The 24693-nt window shown below is 40.6% G+C and overlaps 1 protein-coding gene across 3 annotated transcripts in view; it reads left to right on the top strand.

Moving 5' to 3' along the window:
* The first annotated feature begins 2172 nt into the window (after positions 1–2172).
* dcbld2 (discoidin, CUB and LCCL domain containing 2) overlaps positions 2173–24693 on the top strand; it is a 79294-nt gene continuing 56773 nt past the window's right edge. For all 3 annotated transcript variants that reach the window (XM_033032645.1, XM_033032644.1, XM_033032643.1), the window contains exons 1-3: positions 2173–2512; positions 15163–15390; positions 17827–17964. In XM_033032645.1, the coding sequence (XP_032888536.1) occupies positions 2419–2512; positions 15163–15390; positions 17827–17964 (460 nt within the window). In that variant the 5' untranslated portion in view covers positions 2173–2418. The remainder of the gene's footprint in view (positions 2513–15162; positions 15391–17826; positions 17965–24693) is intronic.

Genomic DNA, 24693 nt, shown 5'->3' with positions numbered 1-24693 from the left:
AGAAATGCAGAACCTTCAGGATCCAATAAGAGTATTGAGGCTAATTCACACCCTTCAGAGCTGAAAAGGACAAGCCAGAAAATCCACAGCATTATCCATGGATCAGATTCTGCAGATGGTTCTCATCTAGTTGTTTTGCACATTGCAAATCATCAATGAGGCATTACTCCCGGATGAGATCAATGAATTCTACGCACACTTCCATTGGGAGAACACTGATGTGCCTTCTTTGGCCTCATAGAATTACATAGATAGTTTTGCAATTTCAGTCATTTAGGACGATAGCAGAAGATCCTTCAGGAAGGTGAACCTTTGGAAATCATCTACACTTGATGGCGTACCTGGTCACGTTCTCAACACCTACACAGGCCAACTGGCTGGAGCATCATCAAAGACCCATACCACCCTGGCCACACTCGCATTTCATTCTTGCCATCGGGAAGAAGTTAAGGGAGTCTAAAACTGTGACGCAGAAGACTTGGCGGGCTGCAGCCTGCAGGGGAAAGCTGCCAAAAAGCTGGCCCCTGGTCATCCTCTGAAAAACAGAGACCGGAGAGGAGGGAGCTGGTGACGGCGGACGTGAGGAGAAAGGAATGATAGGAGAGCGAGTTAGGGTCTTGCCTTCTGCGCTCTCAAGGTCATCTGTGGGTGGTGATCCCAGGGCACAAAGGGGGACTGGCAAGGAGAGGGACGTTGGTTAATTGGACGAGCCAGACAAAAGTGACGGCTGGAGGCCGTGCAGCAGGCTGGGCTTGCCTGGATCAGTTGCCACTCATAGAAACATAGAAACACTCATACAGCCTAGACTTTGAACATGGTGCCAAAACCTGGCGCCTCTTGTATGCAGTCACAGTGGACTATTTCTGTACACCTTGCTAATCAGGGATTGTGCTTAGGTATAGCAATACTTTACTAAACTGTATGCAAAAAAAGAATTTCACTGTGTGCGTTTGCACATGTGACAACAAAGCACCATTGACCACCAGGTTCAGGAACAGCTTCTTCCCAACAGTCAATCAGGCTATTGAATACTACTAACTCCAACTAAACTCAGAACTACCAACTGTCTTGGATGCACTAGGAACTGCTGGTGTTGTTTGTTTTGCACTAATATTGAGTGTCGCTAATATTTAATGAACATTTTTTGTTTGTTTATTTGGGTACCTATTGAGTGGCATGTTTACAAACCTTATGAAGGAACTGCAGAAGCGGGTTTAAAGACAAAGATAGACACACGATGCTGGAGTCACTCAGTGGGTCAGGCAGCATCTCTGGAGAAAAGGAATAGGTGACATTTTGGGTTTACCAAAATGTCACCTATTCCTTTTCTCCAGAGATGTTGCTTGACCCGCTAAACTACTCCAGCTTTTTGTGTCTATCTTTGTGTTTACAAACCAGTTCTGCCACTGCAAGTAAGAATTCCATTGTTCCATTTGGTACAGATGACAATTAAACACTGACCATCAATTGATCACCTCAAATATGATAAAACATTTACATTGCTAGGTCTTGTCCCACTCGTTTCCAGCTCCCCCCCTCTAGTCAATGTGAAGAAGGGTCACGACCTGAAAAACATCGCCTGTACATTCCCTTCACAGATGCTGCCTGACCTGCAGTTACTCCAGCGCCTCGAGTTTTGCTCAAGATTCCAACATCTGTCATTCTTTGTGTTCTTTATAAAAACATTCACGTTGCTTTAAATAAGTAACTGAAATTAAAAAAACAAAACAGAAAACAGTGGATAAAAAAAACTTCAATGAAGAGAAAGAGAGCTATTGTTTCAGACATTAACACGGATTCTCGCTACATAGCTGCTGTCTGATCATTGTGCTATCTGGGACATGTGACAATAAAACACTCTTGACATTAATTGCAGGTCATTTCTGCCGTAGTCCCCGAAGTGCGGAGAAAAGGCGAGTACAGATGTGACCCTGTGTTCAAGAAGGAACTGCAGGTGCTGGAAGATCGAAGGTACACAAAATTGCTGGAGAAACTCAGCGGGTGCAGCAGCATCTATGGAGCAGATTTGACCCTGTACAGATCATCAGGGAGCAGGCAGTAAAGGAGCGGGAGTGAGAAGGGAGAGGATGAGGGCAGGCACGCAGTGACCAGGCGAGGGTGCGGGAGGGCGGCTACACTGTGTCGGGGTTGGGAGGGGAGGAGGGGGGGAGGCTCGCAGTGTCCGGGCTGGAGGAGTGTGTCCAGCATACGGACTGCATTGTGGGATGGGCGGAAGCGGAGGAAGTGGTTGACCAGTGATTGAAAGCAAAGATCCTTGATTGAAAGTGATTGAGAAGTGAGTGAGTGTGTGCGCGTGTGAACCTAGCCAGGGGGAGAGAGAGAAAGAGCAAGAGCAGGCAGCCGCAGCGCGATCGCCCAACGACTCCGCCGCATTATGCCTTCCTTTCCCCTCTCGGCATGGAGGCTGGCACCGTGAGAGGAAAACACACCAGAAACACCGGCATCTTTCTCTGCTTGATTGCGACGTTGAGCAGCGCGATCGGCCAGAAAGGTGAGTCGCGCACAGAGCCAGCCAGTGTAAAACTCTCGGCCCCTCTCCCTCCTATAGTTTTCCACTCGAGGTGGGCTGTTTGACTTCACTTGAGTGTAGTTTGTACTCTTTACAAAGTGTTCGGTATTTCTACACTCACCCCCTCCACCTCCTTCAGTGAAACAGTGGAGTGATCTTTTTTGGAATAGTTGAAGATTTAGCTAAAGCTTGTGATGGGGGATGGGGTTCCATTGAAGATTTAAAGTGGTAGGATCTGTTTTCTTTCTGTGGCCTACAGGCCAATTTTCTCTTTCCAGTTGTCAAGCTTTTTGCTTCAATCAATTTAGTAAGCTGTTAACTGGTTAGATGGTGGAGGTGTGTTATGTCTGAACGGCGGCGTTTTAAGGGTTGTAGCCGTCATGTTAATAATTGGTCAAAGCTAACTTCAGTTTATCTGTACCTGTTTTCCGGTTTCAACGGTGTCACACTCAGTGCACCAGCTCTAGAAAACAGTTTTTCACTTTGAGCAAGATTTCCAGAATTTCAATTGTGTAGTAAAAAACCCCACAAAGTGTTGGGATTAACTCAGCAGGTCAGGCAGCATCTCTGGAGAACATTTGATCAGGTGACGTTTCGGGTTTCTTTGTTTTCTACGTTTTGTAAATAAGTAGTACTTTTTTGATCGTGAACAAACAAGCTTCTTGAAATCCTGAAGCCGAAGTAAAGAACCATGTATATAAATATATTTTCATTTGAGGGGGTTTAAGGGAATGAATACATTGTCAAACAGTGATTAAATAACACTCCCAGATATTTTTCAACATGTATATTCCTAATATAAATGTTTGCTTGAATTCTGCTAAGATAGAGTATCAGTTTAAATTAAATCCCAAATATACTTTCAGTGGATTTATTGTCAAGAACCAGCAATATGTATGTCATTAAATGACAGTATTTACTTGTACAAGAAAAAATGAGATATATCTTTACTATTTAGTTGCAGGGTAACTTTTTGTAATAAACAAAAATGTTAAAAAGGATCATATTTTATGCTCTCCTAGTGTCTCCAATTGTTCCATTAACTTAGCTTCTACAATGTTATTAATTCCCTTTTCCAACTCCCCATGTTCAGTCCAATATACTAAAGCTTCCCTCCTGACGCTAGTTTTCCAATCTTCATTCCTACATTTGACCATAGCTAGCAGCTGTGACTTGATTAGTAGTACAGTCACTGTTGAGTCAGAGGGGGCATTGATTCAAATTTCCATTTCAAAGACTTAAGCAGAGAATTTGGCCTGATACTTAAGTCAAAATACGCATATGCTGGAAATCTGAAATAAAAATGCTAATCCTGGAAACGCTCAACAGTCAGGCTGCCTGTATGAGAGAATTAAAGTTTCAGATTTAAAAAAAAAAGATGGGTCTTTGTCCCAAACAAAAAAAATCTGTGTTAGAGTTGTTTACTTCTAGATGACATGCTTAATTAAAGCCCCAAATACCTTCTCAAGCAGGCAGAAAAGATCAAACAGTGCTCTTTGAAGAAGAGCTCTTCCCCTCCCCCTCCCGAATACTATTTCCTGGCTATATTTTATGTCTTAATCAATGTCACAAATAAAGAGCATTTATATTAGTCTTTGTATTTCACACAGTGACTGCATCTTTGAAAGTTCCTCTTTGGAAGTGAGGTGTGTTTGGATTGTGAAAGTTGCCACATACAGTGCCCTCCATAATGTTGGGACAAAGACCCATCATTTATTTATTTGCCTCTGCACTCCACAATTTGAGATTTGGAATAGAAAAAAAAAAAAGCACTTTGGTTAAAGTGCACATTGTCAGATTTTATTAAAGGGTATTTTTATACATTTTGGTTTCACCATGTAGAAATTACCCCCCCCCCCCCACCCCACCCCCAGAAACCTGAAGGGGACTAGCCCCCCAAAACAAGCATAAGCTAAAGATGGCTGCAATACAGACCTGGCAAATCATCACCAGAGAAGACACCCAGCAACTGGTGATATCCATGAATCGCAGACTTCAAGCAGTCATTGCCTGCAAAGGATTTGAAACAAAATGCTAAACATGACTACTTTCATTTACATGGCATTGCCGTGTCCCAAACATTATGGTGTGCTGTAATGGGGGGACTATGTATAAACACTGCAGAAATGTCTACATGGTGAAACCAAAATGTATAGAAATGGCCTTTATTAAAATCTGACAATGTGCACTTTAACCACATGCAATTTTTTTTAAAATTTCAAATCTTAAATTGTGAAATACAGAGGCAAATAAATAAATGATGGGTCCTTGTTCCAAACATTATGGAGGGCACTGTAGACATAAATATTTTATTTTGTATTCCATTTTTTCACCTATCCACTTATTTGTAACATAGGATCGGTTGCTCTTGCCACACTCAGACTCTCATTCAGCTGATGGTTAGTTAATCTCTGGCTTATTTAGGTCCATCAAACTAATGCTCAACTCTAAAAGACAACTCCTTAATGCTCAACCTCTGATCCAGTCAGCTGGATCAGTATTACTGCACCATTGACACACCTGTGTGCATCACACCATAAAAAGTTAACCTCTATTACTGTTTTTGACCACCTTGTATTACAGCCGATGTGTAGACATTAATGCAAATCTTCAACAGAGTCCACATATATACATCTGCTCAACTGTGCTCCAGTCAAATTAAACTGGAACTTGCATATTTACAACAACAAAATTTTTTTGACATCATCTATCCTGAGTTCCATACTTGTTTTGTGAGTCTGGATTTGGAGGCCAAGAAATGGCAGGAGATAGCAATTCAGAAAACCCTGCCAATTTCGCCCACTGTAATGTCAATTGCTTTTTGCAAACAGTCTGACAATTTAAAATGTTCGAGGCGTACCATAGCCCTATCCCCGAACTCTACCTCCGCTACATCGGTGCTACCTCCTGCACCCATGCAGAACTCACTGACTTCATCCATTTCACCACTAACTTCCATCTGGTCCTCAAATACACCTGGACCATTTCCGACACCTCCCTAACGTTTGTGGACCTCACTATCTCCATCGAAGGTGACAGACTACTGACCGACATCTACTATAAACCCACTGACTCCCATGGCCATCTGGACTACACTTCTTCCCACCCTGCTTCCTGTAAGGACTCCATTGCCTACTCCCAAATCCTCCGTCTACGCCGCATCTGCACCCAGGATGAGGTGTTCCAAACCAGGGCATCGGAGATGTCCTCATTCTTTAGGGAACGGGTGTTCCCCTCTTCTACTATAGATGAGGCTCTCACCAGGGTCTCTTCTATACCCCCGTAGATCTGCTCTCACTCCTCATCCCCCCCACTTGTAACAAGGGCAGAGTCCCCCATGTCCTCACCTTCCACCCTACCAGACGTCACATACAATAAATAATCCTCCAACATTTTCGCCACCTCCAATTGGAGCCCACCACTGACCACATCTTCCCATCTCCTCCCCTTTCGGCTTTCCGTAGAGACCGCTTCCTCCGTAACTCCCTGGTCAATTCATCCCTTCCCACCCAAACCGCCCCCTCTCCTGGCACTTTCTCTTGCAACCGCAGGAAATGCTACGCTTGTCTCCATCCAAGGATCCAAGCAGTCTTTCCAGGTGCGGCAGAGGTTCACCTGCACCTCCTCCAACCTCATCTGTTGCATCCGCTGCTCTAGGTGTCAGCTGCTCTACATCGGTGAGACCAAGCATAGGCTTGGCGATCGCTTCGCACAACACCTCCGCCTGGTTCGCAATGACCAACCTGACCTCCCGGTGGCTCAGCACTTCAACTCCCCCTCCCATTCCGAATACGACCTTTCTGTCCTGGACCTCCTCCATGGCCAGAGTGAGGCCCACCGTAAATTGGAGGAGCAGCACCTCATATTTCGCTTGGGCAGTTTACACCCCAGCGGTATGAACATTGACTTCTCCAATTTCAGGTCGTTCTTGCTTTCTCCTTCTTTCCCCTCCCCCTCCCAGCTCTCCCACAGTCCACTGTCTCCACCTCTTCCTTTCTTCTTCCCGCCCCACCCCCACATCATTCTGAAGAAGGGTCTCTATCCGAAACGTCGCCTATTTCCTTCGCTCCATAGATGCTGCCTCACCCGCTGAGTTTCTCCAGCATTTTTGTCTACCCTTCGATTTTCCAGCCCTTCAGTTCCTTCTTAGACAATTTAAAATAAATCACTGATTTATTTATTTTTTTAAAGCTGCTTTAAAATAAAATTAGTTCAGTGCCACAACACTTGAGTGGCAAGTATACATTTAAATTCATATCCTTGAAGTCTGCTCTATGTTACTCCTGTCTCCAACATGCTGTTTTGAAAGAGCTGAGCAAACAGCTGCATTCCAATTCCATTGTGCAGTCTTTAAATTGCAAGCATAATTAACTCAGTGGCTAACTATATTGAAAAGTAATTAAATTGAGCATTGCATTCCAGTAGTTTCATTTTCTAACACATTTGAAAAATCTATGTACATTGGCCCACAATTTTCTGTAATTGGAGAGCAAGTAATTATTGTTTCTCTAGGTTTAATTTTCATGTTACTTTGTATTGCAGGTTGCTATAAGCAAGAGAATATATTCTCAAATCGGGCACAAAAGAGAAAGTGCGGGTGATGTGAATTGGTGGGAGTGAGCAGGATGTTAGGTTCTGGCATAGAGATTTTAGCAAGAAAAGATAATAACATTGAGAAATATGATTTTTGTGAAAGGTTAATGTTGGGGTCATTGTTCCATGTTTCTGAGTTGATTGTGAACTTAGACATAAAATAAAGACAATTCTGGATTTTTATGCCAGAAAATAGAATAATTCAGCAACCCTATCTCTAATTTATACTTATCAGAAACTTTTTTTATGCTGCAGAGGAAAACAGTGTAAAATGCTTTAAATACATTTTGGATGTTGAGAGGAAACTCAATAAACCAGATGAGAATTAAAATCTTAAATTTTATGTGGAGTGAATGTCAAATGTAACTTGCATTGAAATTGTTTTGTTCCTGTATATTTTGTATACTAGAGCCAGTTAAATCTTTCAGCTGCATCTCACCAAATTCGTACCATTAAATACTGCATCACTTAGACCTTTTGAGTAAATTAAATGTCACAATGTTAAGGGTATGGCTGTGTCAGAAGCAGTAACAAATGTTTAGATGGCAAAAAACACTTGGCATTAAAAAACGTTTGATTGGTATAAATAGTTGTATTCACCATAAATCAAGTTTTTAGTCACCAGGGAAATCAAGTAAGACTTGGGTCTGAGGAAGGGTTGCGACCCAAAACGTCACCAATCCTTTATCAACAGAGATGCTGCATGACCCGCTGAGTTACTTCAGCTCTTTGGGTCTAAAGTCTTGGATAAAGTCAGGAGTATGCAAATCAACAAACCATGAGCAGCAGGTGGAATAGAAAGATAGATTGAAACCTATTAAAATATCTGTAGTTCCACATTATTGGTTTGTCTATCTGATACGACACCTTGTTGCTCGTCATTTAGCCTGAGACATTGTTCCTGCTCATGTTGATTTCAATGTCCTTGCGATGATCAGAGATTGTTGCTGATTGCCCAGGGCATATTAATATATGATATCAAATTCAAAAATGTTAAGATTAGTTTAACAATCTTTACTGTAGGAAGAGCTGCTCAGTTTGATATTTTACTGGCTTCAGTATTTCTTCCCCACCCAGATGACTATCCTTGAAGTCATTTATTTGGCATATAAACACAAATCTCTGGACAATGGGCTAATTAATAGAAAATAATTAATTTACAAACAAGTCTCGTGAAATTCACTTTGCATTTTAAGTATATTGCTGTTTTTTTATATAATGCTTGTTCCATTTCAGCCCAAAATGGGAATTGTAAGCAGAGGTTTAATTTAGTGATACTGCATGGGAACAGAGTCTTCGGCCCACCGAGTCCACGTCGACCTTCGATCACCTGTTCACATTAGTTCTTGTTATCTCACTCTCGGGTCCACTCCCTACACATTAGGGGCAATTTACAGCGGCCAATTAACATACAAACCTGCACATCTTTGGGACATGGGGGGGGGGGGGGGGGAATCTGGAACACCCGGGTGGAAACTCACTCAGTCACAGGGAGAACATGTAAACTGCACACCAACAGCGTCCGAGTTTTGGATTGAACCTGGATCTCTGGACTGTGAGACAGCAGCTCTACTGGCTGCACCACTGTGCTGCCCCAAGTTATTTGTACAATCTTCCATAGAAACATAGAAAATAGGTGCAGGAGGAGGCCATTTGGCCCTTCGAGCCAGCACCACCATTCATTGTGATCATGGCTGATCGTCCCCTATCAATAACCTGTGCCTGCCTTCTCCCCAAAAACTCAGTGCGGGTTTTGCAAATGCAACAACATTGGATCCAGACGCTTTCCAAGGGTTCACCCTCCTGAATGATCTTCTGAGGTCAGCCTCGGTGACTGGGATTGCAATATCTTTGGAGCTATGGAGGTCCTGAGAAGGCACATCCGTGCATGGACCGCATCTGGAAGTGAATCCTCACTGTCACGAGCTGCCACTTGGCTTTGCCTTGCCATAGCTGCAAAAATTCCGTCTCTACCTCCAATTTAGAGTGAAATTCCCTTGTAGCCTCTTTGATGACCCTATCTTACCTGGATTTCTTGTATGAATCTGTCACTAGGCATGAATGCCTGAGGTCTGGTCCTCAGATTGTGGACCTCCTGGTTCATCCAAGGCTTCTGGTTGGTTGTCACTAGGATGGTGTAAAAGGCATCAGCTTTTAAAACAAAAATCAAGCCAATCTGGCCATCTAGCACAATTGTTCTTTATCTCTCTACATCAACGTCCATATAACCATATAACAATTACAGCACGGAAACAGGCCATCTCGACCCTTCTAGTCCGTGCCGAACACATAATCTCCCCTAGTCCCATATACCTGCGCTCAGACCATAACCCTCCATTCCTTTCCCATCCATATAACTATCCAATTTATTTTTAAATGATAAAAACGAACCTGCCTCCACCACCTTCACTGGAAGCTCATTCCACACAGCTACCACTCTCTGAGTAAAGAAGTTCCCCCTCATGTTACCCCTAAACTTCAGTCCCTTAATTCTCAAGTCATGTCCCCTTGTTTGAATCTTCCCTACTCTCAGTGGGAAAAGCTTTTCCACGTCAACTCTGTCTATCCCTCTCATCATTTTAAAAACCTCTATCAAGTCCCCCCCTTAACCTTCTGCGCTCCAAAGAATAAAGCCCTAACTTGTTCAACCTTTCTCTGTAACTTAGTTGCTGAAACCCAGGCAACATTCTAGTAAATCTCCTCTGTACTCTCTCTATTTTGTTGACATCCTTCCTATAATTAGGCGACCAAAATTGTACACCATACTCCAGAATTGGCCTCACCAATGCCTTGTACAATTTTAACATTACATCCCAACTTCTATACTCAATGCTCTGATTTATAAAGGCCAGCACACCAAAAGCTTTCTTTACCACCCTATCTACATGAGATTCCACTTTCAGGGAACTGTGCACAGTTATTCCCAGATCCCTCTGTTCACCTACATTCTTCAATTCCCTACCATTTACCATGTACGTCCTATTTTGATTTGTCCTGCCAAGATGTAGCACCTCACACTTATCAGCATTAAACTCCATCTGCCATCTTTCAGCCCACTCTTCCAACTGGCATAAATCTCTCTGTAGACTTTGAAACTCTACTTCATTACCCGCAACCCCACCTATCTTAGTATCATCTGCATACTTACTAATCCAATTTACCACACCATCGTCCAGATCATTGATGTACATGACAAACAACAGTGGACCCAACACAGATCCCTGTGGCACCCCACTCATCACTGGCCTCCAACCTGACAAACAACCATCCACCATTACTCTCTGGCATCTCCCATTCAGCCACTGTTGAATCCATCTTGCTACTCCACCATTAATACCCAACCATTGAACCTTCTTAACCAACCTTCCATGAGGAACCTTGTCAAAGGCCTTACTGAAGTCCATATACACAACATCCACTGCTTTACCCTCATCAATTTCCCGAGTAACATCTTCAAAAAATTCAAGAAGTTTAGTTAAACATGACCTTCCAGGCACAAATCCATGTTGACTGTTCCTAATCAGACCCTGTTTATCCAGATGCTTATATATATCATCTCTAAGTATTCTTTCCATTAATTTGCCCACCACTGACGTCAAACTAACAGGTCTATAATTGCTAGGTTTACTCTTAGACCCCTTTTTAAACAATGGAACAACATGCGCATATCTCCCGTTTCCCTTATCCCCAAACAGTCTGAAGAAGGGTCTCGACCCGAAACGTCACACATTCCATCTCTCCAGAGATGCTGCCTGTCCCGCTGTTACCCCAGTTTTTTGTGTCTATCATTGGTTTAAACCAGCATCTGCAGTTCCTTCCTACACATCTAGCAAAAGAGTTGGATTTGGGACAATATTTTAAGTTTACCAATTACGGAGAGGATGAAGCATCATTTTGAATACAGCATGCGCATTGCATTGCTAATGAGGGATATTGTTAAATGTGTAAATAAGACTAGCTCTACTGCAATGTTATGATTGTCCCAACATTACCATTAACTCCCATTGGATTGTACCACCTTAGGGCGATGTACAGCAGTCAATTAGCCTACATGATGTCAATGCCGAATAGTCTGAAATTAGTGGTGGACTGTGGAGGAAATACTGGAAATCCAGAATCAAAATTCTGGTTTTGCTCATTATATGAAATTGTTGAACTTAGTTAAGTTTGGCAGACGGATACACAGCTGTTTGGAAGATGAGATGTTCTCCGTTGGGCTTTTGTTGATCGACTTTGGAACAGAGTACTGCGAGAGGACAGAGATCAGAGTGGGAGTAAAATGGAAAGTTAATATGACAGGCAATGAGGCGCCAGCTCTACTGCATTTGGTTATTCCATTATTGTACTTTAATTTGTTCCACTATTTAGATTTTGCACTTAACCCCCCTGGCACCATTCTGCTGTTTTGCATTTTTTTTTTGTTATTTAGCTGTACACTGAGCTTCATGTGAGCAAGGATTTCATTGCACCCTGCTGTACATGACAATAAACTGATCTGCCCTGAGTCCTGGGTCATGCTTGTTGCCAGCAAGTGGTCACAAAACATTCAGTAGGATCAAAAATATCTATTGTGCGCTGTGGTATAGAAATATGTAGGAGTATATTTCGGAGTTACTTGATGTTCAAAATCTGATTGCTTGGAGATAAAATCTACTATGATCTAAGCACATACTAAAGTCTGAATCTGCTAAAGGGAACAAAGTCCCAACATGTTATATTTATTTAAAGCCATGAGTGAGGTAACGTCTTGCAGTTCCATCCATTATTCTTTGGTAATGTATATTGGGCTATGAGAAACAGACAAGATAGCTATGATAAAGGAATGAACTGAAGAGATGATGAACATCCATTTCAAGCACATGCAGCAGGCCAGGCTATGCACAGAGAGGAACAGAATTATGAGGATGGTAGGCTGAGCATGTTATCTGAAGAGAGCAAATCCAGGGCACAGAAGAGGAATGTGCAAAGTGTGTCAATGATCCAGATGGTTTCTTTAGTCATTGAGAAATGGGGCAATAATGTTAAAATGTTTCTACTGAGTTCTCCTGCAGCTGGACTGCCAGTTGGTCTAATTAACTAGTCTTCCTCTAAAATTCATTGCTGCCTTGTTATCCATTATTCCAGTACTCTCGTGGTTGGCCATCTACCCTGCCTAGTCGTACTCGTGTAAATGCCTGTTTAGACTTTACATTGTACCTTAGAGATACAGTGCAGAAACAGGCCCTTCGGCCCACTGAGTTTGTGCCGACCAGCGATCACCCTATGTTACATCCTATATATTAGGGACAATTTAGGCACTATCCTACATATTAGGAACAATTTACAATTTTCACTGAAGCCAATTAACCTACAAATCTGTATGCCTTTGGAGTGTGGGAGGAAACCGGAGCACAGGGAGAAAACCCACGCGGTCACAGGGATAACTTACAAACTCCATACAGATAACACCCACATCAGGATTGAACCTGGATCTCTGGTGCTGCAAGGTGGCATCTCTACCACTGCGCCCCTGTGCCACCCCATTTGTTCACATCAAGTCTGCATCGCCACGACCATTATACTTACTGCATATATTCTCAGATTTAAAAAAAATAAAGATCCTTGTTCAAATCCCTTCTAGTGTCTCCCTCTTCCTCAGAAACTACTTGGGGCCCTGCAGCCACTATAATCACTGTTATTTGTGTGGCCCAAATTTCATTTGTTCCTTCATAGGTAAATAACCTCTCAACTGCTTAGTCCCATCGATCTGAAAATCCCATCCCTAATCTTGTTTATGTAACTTCCAAGGTGCTTTAAAAGATTAGTTCTTTTTGACCAATCATTTTGATCAACCTGTCGTAATAGTACTTCTGTTTTATGTTATCCAATTTGACTCGGTATTTGTCCTGTGAAGCTCCTTAGAAGTTTCTACTACTTCTAAAAATGGGCATTGTTATTGTTTAATCCTGATTTAAAAATCTAGCTATCTGCTTTGCGCACCAGCCAACTTTTCCATTGATACAGAGGGAGGGGGGGGGGGGGGGGGGGGGGAATCTGCAATAAGCCACAATAAATCTACATGCCTGCAGAAACGTCCGTGGGGAGGAAGGTGCAGCACAAAATTTGCCTATTGCTGTTCCAAAATAATAATCATGTTTTTTCCTTCTGGTTAACAGAGGTTTATCCCTTTGCTTCATATGGGTTGTGTTCAAAATTTGGGGTGGAATAAATATCTGCCTTAAACATCATTCCAACTGGAACATACCCAGTAACAATTATATTAAAGTCATCCATATAAAATATCTATGAAGTACTGTTAAACTGTTCCATACCACCACAAACGGCTTACTAAACAGCCTGCGGCATATAATTAAATATATTATTTTTATTAAATTGAGTGGAATACACTGCAGCTGACATAATTTTTGGAGACTCAGCTATTCAACTCGTTGGATGAGACACGTGACCCATTTGTCTCCAGAAACCAGCAACAGAATAGACATTGCTTGAAAATACACAGCTTTCCCCACAGTAGTTAAGCAACGTTGTACGATTTTCATAAGATTTGTAATTGGTGTCACAATCCCCAACTGCAGTTGACATCAAGTAATTATTTGATGAGATAACTGGTGAAGACAGTAACTTTCTATTTCAAAAATAAACTTTATTCATAATAAAAAAAGATCTATATGAAAGAAAACAATGTAACACTCTTAATCCACTCAGTGCCGGTCTGTACATTCAATATTTATTGAACTCGTTGATTTAGTTAATTTTACAGCTAACTTCCATTCTGCCCGCAAATTAACTTGAACTATCTCTGATAACCCCTTCCCTTTCTTGATCTCTGTAGCCATCACAAGGGACAGACTATCAACTGACGTTTACTACAAACCTACTGATTCTCATAGTTATCTGGGCTTCACTTCTTCCCACCCTGCCTCTTGTGTTATTACAGTGCCCTCCATAATGTTTGGGACAAAGTTCCATCATTTATTTATTTGCCTCTGTACTCCACAATTTGAGATTTGTAATAGAAAAAAAAATCACATGTGGTTAAAGTGCACATTGTCAGATTTTAATAAAGGCCATTTTTATACATTTTGGTTTCACCATGTAGAAATTACAGCAGTGTTTATACATAGTCCCCTCATTTCAGGGCATCATAAGGTTTGGGACACAGCAATGTAATGTAAATGAAAGTAGTCATGTTTAGTATTTTGTTGCATATCCTTTGCAGGCAATGACTGCTTGAAGTCTGCGATTCATGACGTCATGAGTTGCTGGGTATCTGCCTGCATCCCAAGCATTTTCCATTCTTATAATAATACAGCACAATGCACCATAATGTTTGGGACACATGGCTTCACAGGCGTTTGTAATTGCTCAGGTGTGTTTAATTGCCTCCTAAAGGGGCTGTCCCACTGCGGTGACCTAATTGGTAAATTTAGAAGAGTTTTTTTTTAAAATGTCATGTTGAAGACCTCCTTCGACAATGTAGACTGTATGGCACTGTATGTCAGCAAGATGGCAGATTATTGACTGCTAAAGAAGATTTTCCATTGTGTACAAAAATAAGAGAAAGCAGTATTAGGGAAGCCAGGATATAATTTAATAGACACCACATCAGCGATGGTTTTTCAAAATTGCCTGGGCTGCCCAGCGGTAGAGTTGTTGCTTTACGGTGCCAGAGACCATGTTTAATCCTGACTGTGCTGTCTGTATAGAGATCGTATGTTCTCCCTGTGACCACATGGCTTTTCTCCGGTTACTCCACTTTCCTCCTACACTTCAAAGTACAGGTTTACTGCAAGGCAACAACTCTGCCAACGTGCTGCAAGTCTAAAGTATGACAAATGCACTTCACACAGTTATGGGGAAGCCAATACCCATTGCTGCATATACTTTACTATATGAAGCTGAATTCCCAGTAACATTAAGTTGCGTTCAAGATCTTCAAATCTGACAAAATATCAATATATTGAGGGAGCCTATATTGCCGTGTTGATTTTCTGTGATGTGATTTGTTTATGAACGTTTCGGTTTTTTTTTCTTTACAGGTGATGGCTGTGGACACACTGTACTTGGTCCAGAGAGTGGAACATTTACATCAATAAATTATCCACAGACTTATCCCAACAACACTGTTTGTGAGTGGGAGATCCGTGTACACCCCAGTCAGAGAATTATTTTTAAATTTGGAGACTTTGATATTGAAAACTCTACTTCTTGTCACTTGAGCTACTTACGACTTTACAATTGGATTGGTCCAGGCCGAAGAGAAATTGGTAAGTAAAGCATAATCTATTCTTGCTTGACTATTCTAAGAGTAACATCTGCAGTATGTATAGGGCATGCTTAATAGTTATGAGACCTGAATAGCTTTAATCTTGAGAAAGAAGATAGACACAAAAAGCTGGAGTAACTCAGCGGGACAGGCAGCATCTCTAGAGAGAAGGAATGGGTGACATTTCGGGTTGAGGCCCTTCTTCAGACCCGAAGTCTCGACCCGAAACATCACCCATTCCTTCTCTCCAGAGATGCTGCTTGTCCCGCTGAGTTACTCCAGCATTTTCCGTCTATCTTCGGTTTAAGTGAGCATCTGCAGTTCCTACCTACACATTTACTCTTAAGAAAGCCGAAAAAGGATTAAAAGGCATTTGCTTAGAAATTCAGTTGCGTGCATTATACAGTTGATGATTGCTTTTCATTATGAAATACAATAAATGCATGTACGGGTCATTTTGTGTCAATCTGGAAATTTGGCTGGGTGCTTTTTGTGAGTCCCATGACATGCATTCCATGTTGAGGTCCATTCTCTTTGACATCACTTGCTCTGCTGTGGTCATTGCAGGAAAATCAGCAGTGTTGGCCCGGGAGCACTATTGCTGGATACGCCAGAGAGAACCTGGTCCTTGCAATGCCGTGCTAAACTGCAATGCTAGTATCCTATCAAATATCCCAGCCAGTGCATTCCTGGGGCTGAACCAGTCACTGCATAACAAAAAAATAACATCACTGATTATTTCATCAATCATCTTTTCATACTATGTCCGCAGGTTATTGATGCTATGGCAAATGGGAATGGTTTCTCCATGTGCTCTGTCTGTACCCTTCATATTTTTTTTATTTTTATACCTCTGATCTCCTTGAATCTGTTTATAATCCAACAAACCCAGATTCTTTAGTTTATTCATAATTTTGAAGTTCCTCATACCTGGATTTTTTGTAAATCCCTTCTGCACTCTCTCCAAAGCCTTAAGTTTTCAGTTTGGTGCCCAGAACTGGACACTATCCCATTTATGCAAGAAGGAACTGCAGATGCTGATTTAAGCCAAAAAGCTGAATTAACTCGGCGGATTATACAGCATTTGTAAAAAAAAAAAGGAATAGGTGACATTTCAGGTCAAGACCCTTCTTCAGACCGGAAACGTCACCTATTCCTTTTCTCCAGAGATGCTTCTGACCTGCGGAGTTGTACCAGCATTTTGTGACTATCTCATTTATGCTGACCCAGTGTTTTTTACAAAGGTTCATCATGACTTCCTTACTTTTTCAATGTATTCTTCTATTCATTAACCAAGAACATTAGCAAAAATTGTTTTCTGTACCAGTTATTGATTGGAAGATGTATTTTGGACAGAGTGGGGGCTTAATTTATTGCTTTCTTGATTGTGAAAGGTCTTGCCTCTTCATGTAAGATTGGGATTTGAAATACAAAATAATGTTTTGTACCCAAAATATTAGAATTATTCTATATTTTGATTCAAGTAATTCCAGTCAACTGCACACAATTACCTTTCTTAAAATATAATTTAAAGTACAAAGAGTAGACTTGCATAAATTGACCAAAGTCTAGCTGGTATTGCCTTTTTCAGCAGCAGTCTTGATATTATTTGGCCAATAATTTTACTGCATAGATTGTCTAAATATGTGGAACAATAATTGTGTGTTCAGCATGTCCTGAATATTTCAGCTAAGTATATTCAATGCAAACTTTGAGGTTATCATTTGACAACTTATTAAACACAGCAAAAGCACAACATATTATAGCATCACGGCATACAATCGGAATGATTTAGTTACAATTCTCGTTCACACTGAGCTGCTGATTTTACTACTCCTGGCTGATGCTCAGTGCCTTGGTAGAAGATGTACAATGGTATCAATTCTATGGTGGCCACTTTAATATTCTGCCAGTGTTCGTCCTGAAGTCAGATTGTTTGAAGGTATTATTGGGTGAGAGATTGGAATCAATTAAAAGCTCTGATGACGGAAATATGTAGAAGGAAGTCAATAACTTTGGAAATGGAGGGAGAGAAATGTTGGTGTGGAAAATGTTGGTGACCTCTTGCATATTTTACTTTTATTTGTAGCTTGAGCTTATAGATTTTACTCTTTTTTTTTTTTTAACCTAAAAGTTGGCTAAAGCAATTTATAATTTCCACACTGATTTCTAATCGTTATTTACATCTATAATTGAAAAATGTATAGGAAGGAACTGTAGATGCTGGTTTATACTGAAGATAGACACAACATGCCAAAGTAACACAGCAGGTGAGGCAGCATCTCTGGAGAAACATAATGGGTGATGTTTTGGGTTGTAACCCTTCATCAGACACTGTATTGAAAATTCTTAATTGATAACTTTTTATTTTTGTCTTTTGTTTAAAATGTAATGCAAATCTGTTTAGCAAATCTTCATTGATCTGTTGATTTTCCAGGTAAATACTGTGGACCTGGATTTCAGTGGGAAAGGGTTATAGAATCAGAGAGCAATGAAGTCACTGTTCAGTTTATGAGTGGGATTCACATCTCTGGTCGAGGGTTCCTTGTGTCATATTCTACATCAAATAAATCAGGTATGTTCGGTGTATTTCATATTACTGTATTACCTGTTTATATCATTACTATTTCACAGATTTATTGTGTCAACTCGCTGTTCTTATGTGACAAAATCTCCAGTCTTTCAGAGACAAAGGATTTCAGTCAAAGACATAGTTCAGTGAATTATTAAATGTAATGAATGGTGAGATTAAAATCGTGCATTTAAAAAAATAAAAAATTACTTCAGACAGCTTTTAGTGGAGTTCCTGTCTTAATGGGTTTGTATTATGAGGAAGAACAGGATCTGAGGTAGTACACACATTTATTTATTGCAGCTTTTGCTACATGCTTTATTATAAACTGCTGTTAAATGGATCATGTATAGCAGTGCTTTCATGTATAAGTAGCAATCTTGCAATTTGAGATTACATTTGGAACTAAAGTCTGCTGGGACTAAAATTGAAATGGATTAAATAGACAAAATCTAGATAGGAGGAGGAATAATAATAATTGCCTTGTCACAATGAAATGCTTCAAAGTGTTGTACATTACAACTGTTGTAAGCAAATGGAGAAACCATTTTGTAGTAACTCGGTTCTGCATGTTGTGAAAAAGATGTATTCTCTGCACCTGCCAACCGTGCACTCATAGTTGAGTGGAAATGGTTCAAAGCTAAGAATTGTGTCGAATCATTCTTAAATATTGGTAATTCTTCAGCAAATCTAATGAGCTTGGCTTGATTGTTTAAGAAAGAACTGCAGATGCTGGAAAAATCAAAGGTAGACAAAAATGCTGGAGAAACTCAGTGGGTGAGGCAGCATCTATGGAGCGAAGAAATAGGTGACGTTTCGGGTCGAGACCCTTCTTTTGAAGAAGGGTCTCGACCCAAAACGTCACCTATTCCTTCGCTCCATAGATGCTGCGTCACCCGCTGAGTTTCTCCAGCATTTTTGTCTACCTTGGCGTAATTGTTATAAAGGCACTAAGTTCTGAAAATACTTAGCTGGTCAGACAGCATCTGTGAAATAGAAAATGTTAACATTCAATTCCGTACTGAAAACAAGAAATCAAGTTACTTAACAGCAACAGAGTAGGGAGGGGAGGGGAGGAATATCTTGAGTATTTGCAGGATTTTTTGTTTTTATATCAGTTTTCCAACAGCTGCAATTTAAAATTAAAAACATAAATAATTTCATTCACTTTTGTAAATATTTTCGGTGATTGGAAATAGTAAAAGATATAGATTCCCTATATCAATTTTCATTCACTATTTCAATACTTTTCTTTGCTAGTCTGCTTTTATCCCTGTGGTGCTTCACTGAAGTGTTTTGTTGCTGTTAAATTATGTTAGAGTGCATTATCAAATCTTGTGGCAATGAAAATTAACCATGAAATACAATGTACTTGAAGGCAAATTGAGATTACACAGTATGTGGCATCGAAATCATGTGTGCACTTATGGTGCACCACATTCTAATATGTAACGGTTGCCTTCCCCCTGCACTGTAACCATATCCACAATTACATGCTGTGTTGGACAGTCACAGCTGCTGAGATCCAGCTGGACTTCTTCATTGACACCGATTCCTTTCACACCCATTTCTAATTGCCACATCTCTCGGCTTCTCATAAGTCATCTAGTGAGACATTATATGCTAGTCTCTGAATATTTCAATCCAAAAATGGAATGCATCAGCTTGTTCTTCACATTATATTGCATTGTTTGGCTTGTGTTATAAGATACTGCAAATGAGTTGGACGAAGTTCATAGTAATCATTCCAGGCAAACTACATCCTCGAGCCCTTGCCAGGTAGTGTATGCAATCCACCTACCTTTTTTAAAAATATTTTTTATTTATTTATTTATTTATTTTTATTTTTAAATCTTCAGAGAACATTGTTTTCAAAACTTAAATACCTTGATCATGAATGGTCAGCCCAGTAGGATTTTCTGGATTAAGTTTTTAAGATATTACCAAATAAGATTTAAGAACCTCTTGGAATTGGAGCCTTTAAATGAACATGTCTTCAGTGACGTTACAATAGTTTATGATAGGTATTTAAATTGGGCTCGTGTGCAGATTCAGGGAAACATGGAGCATGATTTGTCTGTAATTATGATTGTATAAGAGCAGTTTGAAGATCCAGCCTCTCTAGCCTGCTCCATATTCAATAAAATCATGGTCAACCCAATTTGGCCTCAACAATATATTCCTGCTCTCACCCCATCTCCCCTGCCTTCTTTGTAGTTTAAATATCTGTCAACGTCCACATGCATGGTTCAATGGGGTAAGAAAATCCAAAGATTCACAACCTAAAAAGAACAAATGCCTCCTCCATCTGAACTGGACAATCCATTATCCTGAAACACCTCCAAGATCTAGAGGAGACATCTCTTTAGCATTCAGCTTGTTAATCCCCCTCAGAATATTTTATGATTCATTAAATCACTTCTTGTTCTTTACCAATGAGACTACATCCCTTTCAAGCGCCATCACTTTCATCCCTGGAATCAACTTTGCTCTGGGCCGCCATTGCAAGGATATCATTCTTTAAATACAAGGACTAGAATTTTTCATAGTACTCCTGGTGCAATTTTACCAGCAACCTATAAAGTAGTATCAAAATCAAAACTTCTCTACTCTTACATAGAGATGACCATCCGTTGCCCCCACGCTGTGAAAGTTACCAGACCAGAATCCAGACCCCCAGATCAATTCCTACCAGAAGGGTCCTTGCCTGAAACATCACCACAACATGTTCTCCTGAGATGTTTCCTGGTCCACTGCGTTACTCCAGACTTTGTGCCTTTCTTTGTAAACCAGTATCTGCAGTTCCTTCTGTCTCTATCTCTCAAATCCTACCATAAGAGCTGTGGAATTTAAATTTAAATTCTGTTAACCTAAAATTTGGGAAGTTTTTAATGAAGTTATATCCAAAGTGATTTTACAATATATATGCCCTTGAAAAGGCATTACAGTAGAATGTTTAAGACAGTTACAGTGCTTAATAAAGAACTATAAAAAGTACTTTAAAACATGCAATGTATTTTATTTAGCTGGTCACAATGTACTTCAGCAATGATAGCACCTGACTCCTTGTAACACACTACCTCTTTCCTTTAGGCTGGCTGTACTGCAGTAGTTTCAGGTAGAAACATAGCTCGGCATCAAATTGTGGCCACCAGTCTTTTAACTTGTGGCTGGTTGTGTTCCTGAATGTCCAACTACAACAGTGCAAATTATGCCTGAGTAGATCTTACTTCATTAAGCACCTAAGTGCATCCGTAAGCAGATGTTCATACATGAGGAAATCAGGCTATCACTGTTGCTAAATTAATTCTTAGTCATACAGCACAGAAACAAGTCCTTTGGCTCAACTCATCCATGCCAACCAAGATGCCCTATCTAAGCTAATCACTTTTGCCTGCATTTGCCCTATATCCCTCTAAATTCTTCCTATCCATGTGTCTGCCCAAATCTCTTTTAAAAGTTGTTGTTATACCGACCTCAACTACTTTCTCCACAGCTTATTCCAGTCTTCATTGCTTTGGCAGGCAGAAAAGTGCATGATCTCAATAAATATTTGCTGCTTTTCAGAAAGATGATTTGTGAGCAAATAGAATAATCTTCCACTTTGAAATTGTTAATAGCATCAAACTTTGCTATCTGTGGCATTAAATGTAATAGAGTTGTCTGTGGCCACTTAGCTACAAATTGATTTGACATTTGAAGGAAATCTCTGCAGTAACACCGCGACTTTCCCATTTCCTGTATTGACTGTCCTGTGACCTCCGAGCTGAACTGTATTATTAGTGCTAATTGCGGCATATTTAACAGCAGTGTTTGGAGCTGATGTCCACTGGGAACTAAATTGAGTCTGAGCAACTTATGTCTTAACAGCTGCAGAAACCCTGACAGATGGTATACAATCTGTGGCTCCAGATGCAAACCTATACCACTCAAACACAAGAAAGCACACTACATTCTTTCCTTTTAAATTTGTCTTGTCTCCATTTGAATGAAGTAATAAAGAAAAATAAGACTTCAAAAAAATGTCAGCATGTGTATTTGCAAAGAACGTTGAATTACCAGAGCATTAATATAAAACAACAATGGAACAACATTCTGTTCACAACATCCATTTAATATGAAAGAATTAAACTGGTTCATGTTTTGGCTATCCTCATAATACAAGATTTTAGCCGTTGCATTTCGCCTTTGGGTTAAAACATTGTGTGTATCATTGCAAAGACTTGACCTAAAGAATCGAGAAATACAATCTGCAAAGGAATTTGGGCATCTTCAATTTTCATTCAGATTTCTTGCCTCTGTGCTATTTTGCTATTGTAACCTAGATGACTCTTCAGTGAATTATCTAGGATGTAATAATCTGTTGAAGATCTTATCTTTCATACGAGTCGTTACTTTGGCACTCCATTTATCCAATCAGATGAATGCAGCAGGCCCTAATAAAATATGAAGATCAGGGCATTCCATTTATCCTTCATCAACCCTTCTCCTCCTCCCGTGTTCAGGTCAGCATTGGTATGAGAGAAATTTTAGTCCAAAATCTCATTTCTGTCTGTGGAACCTGCTGTGCAGAAATTGTATCTTACGTTGTCTTGTGCCATAACTGTGACTATGTATTTCATAAACCGTGAGGTACTTATGGATTTTTTTAGGTCGTGAGGAGGTGTATATGAAATGCTGAAGAAGGGTTTCAGTCCGAAACTTTGCCTTTTTCCTTTGCTCCAAAGATGTTGCCGCACCCGCTGAGTTTCTTCAGCATTTTTGTCTACCTTGTATGAAAGCAAGTTGATTCTGCACCATCTTCACTTTACTAACTGATTTGCTGTGTATTTTATAACCATATAACAATTACAGCACGGAAACAGGCCATCTCGGCCCTACAAGTCCGTGCCGAACAATTATTTTCCCTTAGTCCCACCTGCCTGCACTCGTACCATAACCCTCCATTCCCTTCTCATCCATATGCCTATCCAATTTATTTTTAAATTATACCAACGAACCTGCCTCCACCACTTCCACTGGAAGCTCATTCCACACCGCTACCACTCTCTGAGTAAAGAAGTTCCCCCTCATGTTACCCCTAAACTTCTGTCCCTTAATTCTGAAGTCATGTCCTCTTGTTTGAATCTTCCCTATTCTCAAAGGGAAAAGCTTGTCCACATCAACTCTGTCTATCCCTCTCATCATTTTAAAGACCTCTATCAAGTCGCCCCCTTAACCTTCTGCGCTCCAGAGAATAAAGACCTAACTTATTCAACCTTTCTCTGTAACTTAGTTGTTGAAACCCAGGCAACATTGTTTCTATCTTTTACGAAACAATACGATAGAAGCTTGCATCCCAGGAGGGAAATTGTTCTGCCAACAGTCATAAAACACAACAAGATGCATGAAACATGAAATTAAAGTGACGAGTGGAAAGTTCAGGATTTGGGATGTGCAAAGATCGAGGGGAGGGGAAAGGGGAACGGGAGTCAGTCTACCCCACGACAGAAGGTGGAGAATATGTACAGTTTGACAGCTACAGGGAAAAAGCATCTCCTGTGGTATTCTGTGCTGGTGGAACCAATCTTGGTGGAACCAGTCTGTTGCTGAAGGTGGTCCTCAGGTTGACCAGTGTGTCATGGAGGGAGAGAGCTGTATCGTCCAAAATGCAAGTTTGAGGAGCATCCTCCCCTCCAAGACCACCTCCAATGAATCCAACCACTCCCAGGATGGAGCCAGCCTTCCTGATGAGCTTGTTGATTCTATTGGCATCTGCGTCCTTCACCCTGCTACCCCTGCACACTACAGCATAGAAGATGGCACTGGCCACCACCGATTGATAGAACGTCAGCTTTATTCTGTTACTTGCAATTTAAAACTTTATTTGGCCACTCCAGTTTGTTTTTTTTTAATTGGTTTCATCTTCTTCGTTGTGGTCTTTCACTATCTCTTCCAAATGTTTGTTCTTAACATGGCAGCCTAGGCTGTGATGGCCTGTGGTTTAGTTAACTGTGCCGGCATCATAATAATCTGGACCGGTGGGGATTTGTGGTTGCTGGATAATTGTTTTCCATTATTTTCCTTCAATTAGGGATGATGAGATCTTTGTAGCATTACTGCCAACTTAGCTGAGATCAGCCAGATCATATATGCTGGGAACATGTAAATATGAAATAAAAGGCTAGGTAAATACTTTATTATGGAAATATTTAAACCAAAACTTTGACAAATGCAAGGCACAGGAGTTTCTCCACTTATTACTTCCCAGCCTCTGTCACTATATCCACCCTTCCCTCACCTAACTGAATCCTTCTGCCAATTAACCCTCCTCACATGCAACTACCTTTCGCTTGCTGCTTTTGCCCATGCTCCCCTGCCTCTTTCCATTGGCTATCTCCTCTCTACACCTATAGTCTAAATGAAGGATCTCCAATGTGAAATGCTAACTGTCCATTTCCCTCCACTGACGTTACCTGATCTGCTGCGTTCCTCCAGCAGCTCTTTTTTTTTTTTCCCCAATGCAAACCTTCCTGTCCAAGTTTTTCTTGTATAATCTCAAATTTGCTTATTTAAAGCTTCCTTTTGGCACTTACAAAGATCATTGTTATTTTAAAATTAATGTTGATTAGTTAGTTCACTGGAGTGGTGCATAGACTCCAATATTCTGTGTCCTGGAGGAGTATGGCACAGTGGCACAGCGGTAGAGTTGCTGCCTTATAAAGCTTGCAGCGCTAGAGACCCGGGTTCGAT

This window comes from Amblyraja radiata, chromosome 14 (genome assembly GCF_010909765.2).
Source record: "Amblyraja radiata isolate CabotCenter1 chromosome 14, sAmbRad1.1.pri, whole genome shotgun sequence".
Taxonomy (NCBI): Eukaryota; Metazoa; Chordata; class Chondrichthyes; order Rajiformes; family Rajidae; genus Amblyraja; species Amblyraja radiata.
Note: the sequence above shows the minus strand (reverse complement) of the source record. Positions and strands in the feature narration are given on the sequence as shown.